A 12,629-nucleotide genomic window follows, 5' to 3' on the forward strand; every position below is an offset into this window, starting at 1 on the left:
AAAATAATAATTCGTTGTGCTGAGTAAAAATCAGTTGGTCTGAGAGAAATATGGAATTCAGTGTAGCAGAGCCAAAATTTAATGATCACATGTGTGCTAGCACATGCACACACACACATACACACAAAAAAATTATATCTACACACACAAATATATATAGTTAAGTGCCTTCAAATTGGTTCTGATAGCAATCCTGTATAGGGTTTACAAGGAGTGGCTGGTGAGCTTGAACCACCAATCTTGCAGTGCAAACTGACCTTGCAGTCCAGGACTTTAACCCATAGCACCACACCAGGACTCTCTCTCTCTCTCTCTCTTTATATATATAACTATTAATGCAATTGTACAATATCCGTATAGTATAATGCAAAATGGTGTAATATAAATAGTGACCAAGGTAAATATTACTGTATATTTAATGTGTGTATAAGCACATTAATATGTACATTATTAGTAGTAATGACCCTTCAAGACTTGATGCCATATCAGCCCCCTGGGTGAGGTTGCTCAAAGGGAGTGGGATGTAGCCACCTGGGAAACCCTGTTTGAACCCACTACTATCTGCCATCCTATACAGTCAGCTCCTTAATAATTTCTCATTTTCTCTATATAAAAAGACCACAAAGTCTTGGCTTATTATAAGTAATCCAGTTCACCCCATAATGATACAGTGGATTATATACTTTCCTAAACTTAATCATTCAGGATCTTGCTTCCTTCCCTGCAGGCGAGAACCATTATATTTTACACATGGCTCCCAGCTGGTTTACATTGAGGCCTTCACAATCTATTTGAACACTGAGAACTTTAAGAAGAACTCTTTATCTTTCTTAGTCAATGTTTGTCATCATAGCATTTTGTTCTTTTGTTTTCAAACTTTTCCATTTTAAAGGCAGTTTTGAAACTGTGTTCATATTATGATTGCACTTTGTGACTGGGCAGTCAGGCTGTAAGTTTTATTTTGACATTGATGTGACTTTTGAATGTATTTGCAGTCTCACTTTCTTCATCATCATCTTCACATCCACTCATGTAGACCATATTTTATCCCAGAGAAGTTTCAGAAAATCATCAAGAACTTATTAGGCTTTTAGTTTTCTATTTATGTCCTAAGAATAACTTGATTAAGTTATTTATATTTATAAGTTTGTTACCTATACTTATGGAGTCCTGGAGTAGCCTTGTAGGATCAACACTGGACTGCTAACTGCAAGGTCAGCAGTTCAAACCCACCTGCCACTCCTTGGAAACCCTATACAATTTTGCTATGAGTCAGAATCAGCTCGATGGCACTCAACAATAATAACCACCTATATTTATAACCATATAAATAAGTTATTTAAATGTATGCAGATGACACAACCTTGCTTGCTGAAAATGAAGAGGACTTAAAACATTTACTGATAAAGATCAAAGAGCACAGCCTTCGGCATGGATTACACCTCAATGTAAAAAAAACAAAAATCCTCACCACTGAACCAATAAACAATATTCTTATCAACAGAAAAGAGTGCAGTTGTCAAGGACTTCATTCTTCTTCCATCAACTATCAACACTCACGGAAAAGCAACAGTCAAGAAATCAAATCTGCTGCACAAGACCTTTTTAAAGTATTGAAGAGCAAAGATGTCAGCTTGAGGACTAAGGTGCGCCTGTCCCAAGCCATGGTATTTTCAATAACCTCATATGCATGCGAAAGCTGGACAGTGAATAAGGAAGACCATAGAAGAATTGATGCTTTTGAGTTATGATGTTGGAGGAGAGTATTGAAGGTGCCATGAACTTCCAAAAGAACCAATAGATTCGTTTTGGAAGAAGTGCAGCCAACGTGCTCCTTAGAGGCCAAGATGGCCAAACTTCGTCTCTCATACTTCAGACATATTGTCAGGAGGGACCAGTCGCTGGAGAAGGATATCATGTTTGGTAAGGTAGAGGGTCAGCGAAAAAGAGGAAGACCCCCAACAAGATGGATTGGCCAAGTGGCAGCATCAGTGGACTCAAGCGTGGCACCAATAGTGAGGTTGGCCCAGGATCGGGCAGTGTTTCATTCTGTTGTGCATAAGATCACTATGGGTCGATGGCACCTAACAACAACAACAAAGCTTAATTGTTAGAGTTGTTGTTGTTGTTAAGTGCCATTAAGTCAGTTCTGACTCATAACGACCCTGCATAGATAAGGTTTTGGAGGTAACTCACTTTAGAAAGTTTGCAAATTAATAGGTATAACTATTGTAGTAGCTGTTCTTGCTAAGAGCTGTTAAGTCCATTCTGACTCATGGAGACCTCATGTGGCAAAGTAGAACTGCCAGTAGGGTTTTCTTGGCTACAATCCTTCAAGGCAGAGCCCTGATGGCCTAGTGGTTAAGTGTTTGTTTGCTAATCAAATGGATGGTGTTTAAACCCACTAGCTACTCCACGGCAGAAATCTTGGCAGTCTGCTTCCATAAAGATTTGTCCCCTTGGAAACTCTATGGAGCAGTTAGTTCTACTCTGTCTGTCATCCAGGGTCACCTGGAGTCAGAATCAACTCAACAGCAACAAGGTCATCTTTATAGGAGCAGATCAGTAGGTCTTCCTCCTACAGAGTCACTGGCTGGGTGTGTCCAAACTGCCAGTCTTCCATTTGGCAGCCAAGCACTTAACCTTTGTGCCACCAAGCTTTCTTAACTATTGTAAACACTATCAATATTTGAGAAATGGGTACATTTTTTTTAGCCTTTTACCCCAAGACTGGTTATTTTAAACGTAATTCCTTTTAGATATGATAAGCAAGTCATTAGTTAAATATAAATTAACCAATCTCCTGAGGATGGAAGTGCCAATGCGTCCTTCTGGTTGTTTTTATGATTTGTTGCTATTTGTGATATTCGGCTGCCAAGCATACATTACAAGCTAACTTAGTATGTTGATATATGAATCTTTTCTCTCTCTCTCTAGCAAAAATAACTATTTTTAAGTCTTACTATATTTGAGTGGAGTCCTGGTGTGACAATGTAGGATAAGCACTGGACTGCTAACCACCAGGTTGGCAGTTCCAACACATCAGCCTCTTCTTGGCAACCCTGTACACGGTGGCTATGAATCAGAACTGACTCGACAGCACTTAGCAACAATATTTTAGCTATATCCGATGACATGTAGTTCATTGTGATGGCTTTCCATCACATTCACCATAAAACAGCAAACTACAAGCTCTGCTCCTTTCTACCTCTGGCATAATTGGTCTTCCTCATTCTGTTCTTTATCACTTTCTATGATGCTGGACATGCTCTAGATCTCTGCCTGAAATACGGTATGAGAATGAGTACTTAAAATGTGACCAATGTGATTGAGGATCTGTTTTAGTGTTAATTAATTCAAGTGTAAATGTGAATAAGCACATGTGGCCAGTGGCTACCATATTGAGCACCACAATGCTTACATATAGGCTTCCTTGGAGTTTTTAAAAAATACTAAGTATATTCCCTGCCCTGCGGCCCTTGTGCTTGTTATTTCAGTTTTCTGGAATGTTCTGCTTACATGGCTTTTGCCTTAGTTCTCTCAAGTCTCTGCTCAAATGCTGCCTCCTCTGGTAGCTTCCCTTACAGTCACCCTTTCTAAAACCTTCCAGTTGACTCCTAATGCATTGTTCCACAGACACTCCTCACATATCAACATGGTTATGTTCCAAAAAGTAGGTTATTATATGAAAATCACTATTCTGTGAAAATGGAGGAAGACCACATCAGACCACAAAATGGAGGATGACTGTGCTTTTACATAATTGCCAGTGACATCATTACATAACTGTGAAGCCACTGAGACGCCTGGCCCAGCCCGCTGACTATTACCTTATTCCTCACAGCCAATATTATTCCCACCTCAGCATTCGTTTCTGCCAGATGTATGTCAATGCTCAAAATAGTAAGATAGTTGACTTTTTACTATTACCATAAATATGAAATGTGAGATAATGAGATAGTTAGAATGTGAAGAGGACATGTACAAGGGTTAGTCAAAAAGTATTGCTTCACAATCATAGAATCCTTTATTAAACAAAAATATTAAAATGTCAATATATAGTTTCCTGATTTATCTTCCATCTAGGCTATATAGTTTTAAAGGCAGTGTTTCTATCTTTCTAGACCTTCACCAAAGGAGCTCTGGTAGCATAGTGGTTACCAGTTGGACTGCTAACCTCAAGGTCAGCAGTTCAAGACTACCAGTTGTTCTGCAGGAGAAAGATGAGGCTTTCTGCTGCCATAAAGATATACAGCCTCAGAAACCCTACTCAGGGTCACTATGAGTTGGAACCAACTCCACAGAACACCACCACCAACCTTTCCCCAAAGAGTCCTGTGCTCTTTGATTTATACCATGTCAAAATGCCGGGCAAGATCAGGGCTTAGGGTCAGTGGGGAAGGTTTCCCAGCAAAGGTCTCATAGGACAGCTCTTGCTATTCTTGAAGGATGAACAGGTAAATGTTGTGATGGAAAAATATTCCGTGGTACAACTGTTTTGGCCTTTTTCTTTTCAATGCTTTTCTCAGTTTTCTCAAAGCTTCTTCCTAATATCCCTGTGTTTCTCATGTGTTCGTTGAGAAAAATCCCAAAACTCAGTTTCCATAACATTCTGTACTGATCTCTCTACTTTGATTTAATTATTGATTTGACCCTGCAGATCCCCTCATAAATAAGTTTTGATTGGACCTTTTTTTTTTTTTTGAAGGCACCCTAATGAGACTAAGACAAGTGTACTACTGAGAGAGCTTGTCTGCAGCCATCCATAGATCACAGAGACACGTTTAAACATAGCTTGTGTAGTATAAACCCATGCATGTATACACTGGAGCCCTAGTAACAGTTCTTTTATACTTACCCTTGTATTTTTGCTCATAGTACTTAATACTATTTGATATTTTATTTATGGTCTGTGTCCTACACCCTAGATGCTTAGTTCAATTTGCCTATGTAATATTGTTTGTAGAAGACAATGAACATAATTTTGAGGGGAATGGGCTTTAAAATCAGCTGGAGATCATTTAGAATCCCAGTCTGTTACTTATAAGTTATTATACCTTGACAAATTTCTTACATGCTAGAAATGGATTTCTTCTTGTTAGTTGCCCTCGAGTCAGTTCCGACTCATAGTGACACTGTGCATGACAGAATGAAACTCTGCCCTGCTGCCCTGTCCTGTGCCATTGAGCCTATTACTGCTGCTGCTCCCTCAGTACAGCTTGTTGGGGTCTTACCCTTTTTCAATGAACTTTCATTTTTCCAAGCGTGTTGTCCTTCTCTAGGGATTTGCCCCTCCTGATACTATGCCCAAAGCACAGGAGACAAAGTCTCGTCATCCCTACTTCTAAAGATCATCCTGGCTGTATCCTGCTGGTATTTAAAACACTGGTGGAATTGTTTCTAGCATCACAGCAACACACAAGCCACCACAGTTCAGTGATGAAGAAATTGACTAGAAATGATAACTAACTCTCTACCTGGTGTAATTTTAACATTCTTGGAGAATAAAGAAGGTTGGGGCAGATAACTTTAGGAGTCTTTAAACCTCAGATGTTATACATATTGTGGTTGAAAAGAAGTTATAGCCAATGAAAAGTGTCAGTGTAATGGAAATCCACAAGTTCTTGTAGTCATTTGTAAGACAACTGCTGTTCATTAAATCATTCTGAATTTTGTCCATCCTTTCCTTATCTGTTCAAAGATCCTAGAGATATTACTTAACCTTCTTCATTAAATGTTACTGTGTTTCCCAACTCATAATAGAGTATTGTCTGATCAGGAACTAGGTATTATGCTTTTTAGAGGGGTTTTGTTTGGTTGGTTCGTTTTGTTTTTCTGTTACCTTTCTGTTCTGTGATGGACAGTATCATTGCCATTGTTCCCTTGAAACCCATCTTCTCATTCTGTTTATTATTTCAAATTACAGGGGTCTCCTAAGATGTTACATGTGTCCACTATGTTCATGATCCAAATATCACTTTTATCAGCAACTGTGCAGATTAAATGAATTAATCCGTATAGAGTTCTTAGAACTGTGCCTGGCATTGAATAAGAGTTTATTACATGGTATAGATTATTGTTTCTGTGTTTCATGTGTGGTTTCTTTGCTCATGTGTGTTCCCACTGCTACATTCTAAGGAGTAAGGGGAAGTGCAATAGACCAATTGGTTGGACCTAAGGAGAAGAAGAAACCATCGTGCAGAAAGATTATAGTAACTTCAAAGTCTAGTTTTGGAAAATCCTTTTAAATCTAACCAGTGCACAGTGGAAAACCCCTAAAGAACCAATCTCATTATTCCATTAAATGGAACCGTTATGCTGACTTTTACTACAGAAGGCAAGCATAATTTAGAAAATGGGGCATTTTAATTCTCTTTTGTTTTTCAATTAACACAATTGCTCTAATGGGGGGGGTATTTGTGCTTCAGTACTGTATGTTCTCTGAGTATGTATTCTGTACATAATTTTACTCCCTTTCTCTCGTTTTCTTTCTTTCTCTCATTATGCAATAACATTGTCACCTGTTGACATGACAGTTCATTTATAACAATGCTCAGCCTGCCCAGATTACATCCTCAGAGCAAATGTCTTTCAGCCATCGTGGCTGACAGGGTCAGCGCAAGCCCACCGTGCAGCTGTACTTTCCCTGCTGGGCTTAATTAGGATGTTGAAGAAACGTAGCTCTCACTTTTTTGCTGATGTCAGCTCACCAAAGCGGACCACATAAGTTTACTCTTAGTTGAAAGTGGTAAAGAAAATGCCAAGCACGTTCATTTTAATTGGTCCGCATTATTTGGGCTTTTAGTGCCACTGTTTTATCATTCTGTTTTAGATATTTTCTGCCACTAGTAGTCAGCTTATTATTGCTGCAGATACTCTTATTTGCATCAAATTATTTTACTATTAAAGAAGCCATGGTAGTATAGTGGGCTCCAAGTTGGATGCTAACTTCTAGGTCAGCAGTTTGAAACTACCAGCCACTCTGTGGGAGAAAGATGAGGCTTTCTGCTCCTGTCAAGATTTACAGCCTCAGAAACCTATACAGGGTCACTATGAGTTGGAACTGACTCCTCATCACACACCCACCACCACCACTACCATCTGACTATTACTCGATTATTATTTGAAAAGCTTTGGCCTCTTCTGTTCATTATTACCTTATTTAGGTGGTTATTGTACTTACCCTAATCATTACTAAGTTCTAAATCAAAGACTGACCTTTCAAAATTGGTGGGGACTTATTTTTTCACCAGATGGTCTTAGACTGGGATATGGCAGTTTTTGGGTTTTTTTTTTCTTAAATTCTTGCTTTGTTGCTGATGTTTCTGAGCTAAAAATATAGGTCCTACTGTTAGTGTGTGTTGTGGTAGTAATGTTGGTGAGGATGCTGGCACAAGAGCATTTTAATTATAATGAGACATGTTTTCTGTGGCATTGGTTGAACTGATTTCCCTCTGAATTCTGGAAAATGTGTAATTCGTTACTCTAAAAGGATCCCTGTTGGCACTATTGGATAAACACTGTATTGCTAGCTGCAAGGTTGGAGGTTCAAACCTACCGAATTCTCTGTGGGAAAAAGATCAGGCTGTCTGCTCTCATAAAGGTTTACAATCTCAGAAGCCCTATGTTGTTAAATACCGTCAAGACAGATCCGACTCATAGCCACCCTGTATAGGGTTTCCAGGGAACAGCTGGTGAGTTTGAACCACCAACCTTGCAGCTCAAACTGACTTTGTGGTCCTGTGGATTATCCCACAGCACCATACTAAGTTTACACAGCTCGATACAGAGGCGCTGTGAGGTGGAATGGATTCAGTAACAGTGGGTTGGGTTTGGCTTAACTTGAAAAAAATCACTACACTAGGAGGAGAGGATGGTGAGTGGAACATGTGTTTCTTAAAAAGTGAGCTCACCATTCTAAAATGTCTTAGGAGGGTTCTGGAAGGTCGGCACTGATCTGAGGATAGGAAATATGGTATTTGTCTTTGGAGTTGACTTAATGCTATTTTAATGGAGACAGTCACAGCTGTCACTGGTGTATGGGGTAAGCAGTGGCTGAAGTACTTCCCTGGGACCTCATGCTCCCCACCTCTTTCCATGAAGGTGTTCTCAGAGAGGTGTGTGCTAACAGCTAAGGTGGACTTTTCTGACACCGTCCTGCCTAGATTGCTTTCTTTAGTCTGATTGAAAAAGTTCATAACTAAATATTATATGGAAAATTATTGTATGCAAAGAGATAATGTTGTAGAAAGAGTTATGAAGATTAAGAGTAAGCTTAATTAACTTGAAGTTTGTTGTTGTTTTTAATGAGTGGGACTGTTGTTAAGTGCCGTGGAATCGTTTCAATTCATAGGGACCCTATGTAGGGTTTCTGAGCCTTTTAGATCTTATGCGAGAGCAGAAAGCCTCATCTTTCTTCTGCGGAGTGGTTGGTGGGCTTGAAGCACTGACCTTGGAGTTCGCAGTCCAGTGCTTATCCTATGGAGACACCATGTTCCCCAGTGAATGGGGGTGTTAGTGATTGGTGCTTATGCACTTATGCACCCTGGGGTCAGTTCTAGTTCATAGCAACTTTGTATAGAGTTTCCAAGGCTGTAAATGCTTGTGGGAGCAGAAAGCCTCATCTTTCAAAGTGGTGGATGGATTTGAACTGCTGGCCCTGCAGTTAGCAGGCAAACTTGTAAGCCACTATACTACAAGAGCTCCTTAATGAGTGGGACTAGATAGGGATAAAAGAGAATTTGAAATTCTTCACAGCAACTGAAAAATCTTGACCTTATGGATAAAGAAAACCCCCAGACATTAGAAAGTCTATGCAAAACCAGAAGATTAACAATCCAGTTATATGAATAGAAAGTGATTAAATTTCATAATTTAAGAATCAGTTTTATCTTTACTTTGGAGATTTTTATTATTTAATTTTTTTTTTTGTCTAAGACTCAAAATAAGAAAAAAAATTTTTTTTCAGTTGTTTCTAAGGTTACAGAGACAAGGTTGTCTGAAATGAGCACCAATTATTTCCCTGTAGCAGTCTAATTATAGGCTGATGATAATAATGGCTGTTGTTTATTGGATACTTGGTGAAAGCCAGAGGTGGACAAACTATCAACTACAGACAAATTCAGACATCATCTATTTTTATAAATAAAGATTTATTGGAACCCAGCTATGCTCAACTATTGACATTGTACTTATAAGTGCTTTCAAGTTACAACGGCATAGTCGAGTAGCTGCAACAGAAATTATATGGCTAAAATACTTACTGTCTAAGTCCTGGTGTGGCACTGTGGGTTAATGCAGTGGATTGCAAGCTTGGTTTGAACCCAAGTTGGTGGTTCAATCTCACCCGCTGCTCCTCAGGAACCCTGTACAGGGTCACTATGAGTCAGAACCGACTCAATGGCATAACAACAACCCTTTCTAGAAAAAGTCTGCTTGATACAAAGCAAGTACTCTTCTTTACATACATTTTGCCATTTAATCCTTACAATATCCCTAGGAAGTCTGTAAGGAGCCCTGGCAGTGTAGTGGGTTATGAGTTTGGCTGCTAATTGCATGGTCATCAGTTCGAATGCACCGGCCATTCTGCTCCCGTGAAGATCTACAGCCTTGGAAACCCTATGTAGGGTTGCTAAGAGTTGAGCTGACTTGACAGCACTGCCACCACCAGGGGGTCAGTATCTTACCAGCCTTCTTTTATAGATGGTGTAACTAAGGCTTCATGGCTCAAACTTGCCCAAGGATACATCTAAATGTAAGAGTGTGGACTTGAACCTGTGAGGTCAGATTGTTGAGCACACACATTCTTCCTGGGTTCTTTCTTTGTCATGGCCCTTCAGAACGGTGACAGGTTCTGATGGTGTGCAGCTTTCTGGACTCAGGCTGCTTGGATTTTAATGACCTTGGCAAATAAATGACATAGCTTCTTTGTGTCTGTAGTGTAAACAGTAGCAGATATTACTGTTACTAACCTCCATGTTCTATAGATGAGATTCTAAATGATTCCAAAATTTCCAGCTAAGACTGAATTTACACCTATTGCATAACTCCAGTGCAATGTATTGTTGTGGTTAGCTGCTTTTTAGTTGGCCCCTGACTCATGGTGACCCCACACACATGGAACAAAACACTGCAGTGGATAATAGTAATATGGTCCATCAGTAGGGTGTTCACTGTCTTAGTCTGGAAGCTCCCCAACACCATAGCAACACACAGTCCTCTGCTTGCAGAAGGGTAGCAGCTGCACAGAAGTGCGTTGCCCAGGCATCTAACTAGGTCTCTGCCATGGAAAGCAAGGATTCTCATCCCCATATCCAAACAGTTAATTCAGTTCTGACTGACAGAGATCCTACTGTAAAAAAAAAAAAAAAAGATTCCAAGACTGTAAATCTCTACAGGAGCAAACAACCTCATCTTTCTCCCCCTAAGCAACTAGTGGATTTGAACCACCAACCTAGAAATTCACAGCCTAATGCTTATCCCATAGTGCCACCAGGGCTCCTTCATGCTAAATAGACAGTACATGTTTCAATCAGTAGGTTGGTGGGTTTTGAAAAGGAAAATTGAGTATCAGATATTCATTTTTATTTATTTTTGAATTATTAGGTCCTACATAGACAGCCATCTCAGCCAGCTAAGGAGAGTTCTCCTGCCAGAGAAGAAACGCCTGCTCCGCCTCCTCCAACTGAAGACAGTTGTGCCAAAAAGCCCAGGTCTCGCACAAAAATCTCCTTAGAAGCCCTGGGAATCCTCCAAAGCTTTATTCATGATGTGGGCCTGTACCCCGACCAGGAAGCCATCCACACTCTTTCAGCCCAGCTGGATCTTCCCAAGCACACCATCATCAAGTTCTTCCAGAACCAGCGATACCACGTGAAGCATCATGGGAAACTCAAGGAGCACCTGGGCTCTGCCGTGGATGTGGCCGAGTATAAGGACGAGGAGCTGCTGACAGAGTCTGAGGAGAATGATAGCGAGGAAGGCTCCGAGGAGATGTACAAAGTGGAGGCCGAGGAGGAAAACGCTGACAAAAGCAAGGTCACGTCTGCCGAAATCGACCAGAGATAATGTGAATTCCAACCAAGCAAAGCAATACATCGGTCCAAGGATTTTCTGCTTTAGTTCTTTTCTTTCTTTTTAAAGATTCTTTTTTGTTTGGATTTATTTTATTTTTGCCTTTTTTGGTCTGTCTTGTTTTCTTTAGCCTTTTTGACATTTCGTTGTTGCACAGGATGTACCTATAGATGGAGTAAGTTCAGTGTTTCCGTATCAGACATCGCCTTGGCAAAGACAATAAAGTGTTACACTTTCACAATGGACTGGGTCATAGTAATTAGAATCACAGGAGACTCTGCCTTCATTATCCTTGCACTACACAAGAGATACCAGGCAAGTTTCAGGATGAAAAGACCTACGAAATCAATGAAGGAAGCTACAAGTGTGTATATGTATATGTATATATCTATATATTTACATATATATATTAAAATTGCATGGGACAGAGAACTTTACAATCTGAAAGAATAGACTGTGAAATGAGCTCTTAAAGGAAAGACTTGTTTATGTATTAAATCAAAACAAAACAAACCACTTCACAGTGAATCGCTTTGGCTTTTTGATAAACTGCGGCCTGCTCTCAGGATGGGGTGACTATTTTTTAATTCCTATTTATTTTCTGTGTTTGTCCCTGATTTTTTTTTTTTTTTAATGCCTTCCTACCTGGCAGCTTGATGGGTAGTTTTTGAGGTATGTATTTAACAAAATAAATCAACACTGCCAAAAAAAAAAAAAAGAGAGAGAGAAAAAGAGAAAGAAAGAATACAGTGGAAATCATCAGGGCACCTAAAAATGATCCAAGTCAAATTACTCTTAAAGATGCAATGCATTACAATAACTTGCTATGCTCCACTGTTCAGCCTGTCATTACTGCAGTGAACAGACATATTTCTGTGGAATTCCAATAAATGACTAAAACTGAAGTTCCATGCAGAGAAAATATGTCCATTAATGCAGCCTTGAGAAGATGGCATTTTGATGTTGGGCACACGGGATTCATAGGCTGAGCCACATTTTGTAGTGAAGTGTATTTACCTGATCGTGGCTTCAAATCTGAAAATTTATAAGCCTGCTCATTTAAGTTGTTTGCTTTTGCTGGGGTTTTTTTGTTTTGTTTTGTTTTTTTATTCATTTTGTTTGTTTTAATAAAAAATAGTTCAGTGTACTGTTAGTAAAGAAGTTGCTGCCCAGTTTTAGAGACTCCCTGTCAATTAATTCTCTGTTCTGCCCTCTCCCAAAAGATGTTTCTCATTTGTGTTTCATTCTGAGCGCCTCTGCTTCATTCACATTCCACTCATGAAACCCAAACTTTTTCAGTACCTGATCTCACAAGCCTCCATCCCTTAGGTAGGGATGGCCACCCTAACTAGACCTGTTTTTGAATCATTGTGCAGCCCTAGCAATAGAGTAAGCAAAGCAATTTCAGTGGACTCACCTAGCTCATCATAAACGGAAACACTTCCATAGCAATTACCTACGTAAAGCAGAACTGATGTCGAGTGAGTGGAATGAGCATTACAACTGCAATCTTCTATAGTTTTCCAACCCCATTTTTAGCTTCCTGTCAGAACCAC

At 39.6% G+C, this 12,629-nt stretch overlaps 1 protein-coding gene across 3 annotated transcripts in view; it reads left to right on the forward strand.

Annotated features, from left to right (window-relative positions):
• The window catches only part of SATB2 (SATB homeobox 2), a 237,654-nt gene extending 226,251 nt beyond the window's left edge, over positions 1–11,403 (forward strand). For 2 of the 3 annotated variants that reach the window (XM_006862001.1, XM_006862002.1), the window contains one exon: positions 10,606–11,288. In XM_006862001.1, coding sequence (XP_006862063.1) covers positions 10,606–11,067 — 462 coding nt within the window. In that variant the 3' untranslated portion in view covers positions 11,068–11,288. Of the gene's footprint in view, positions 1–10,605 lie in introns of all 3 variants that reach the window. The other variant, XM_006862000.1, reaches the window with a different exon arrangement.
• The last annotated feature ends 1,226 nt before the right edge of the window (positions 11,404–12,629 follow it).

This window comes from Chrysochloris asiatica, unplaced genomic scaffold (genome assembly GCF_000296735.1).
Source record: "Chrysochloris asiatica unplaced genomic scaffold, ChrAsi1.0 scaffold00045, whole genome shotgun sequence".
NCBI classification, from domain to species: Eukaryota; Metazoa; Chordata; class Mammalia; order Afrosoricida; family Chrysochloridae; genus Chrysochloris; species Chrysochloris asiatica.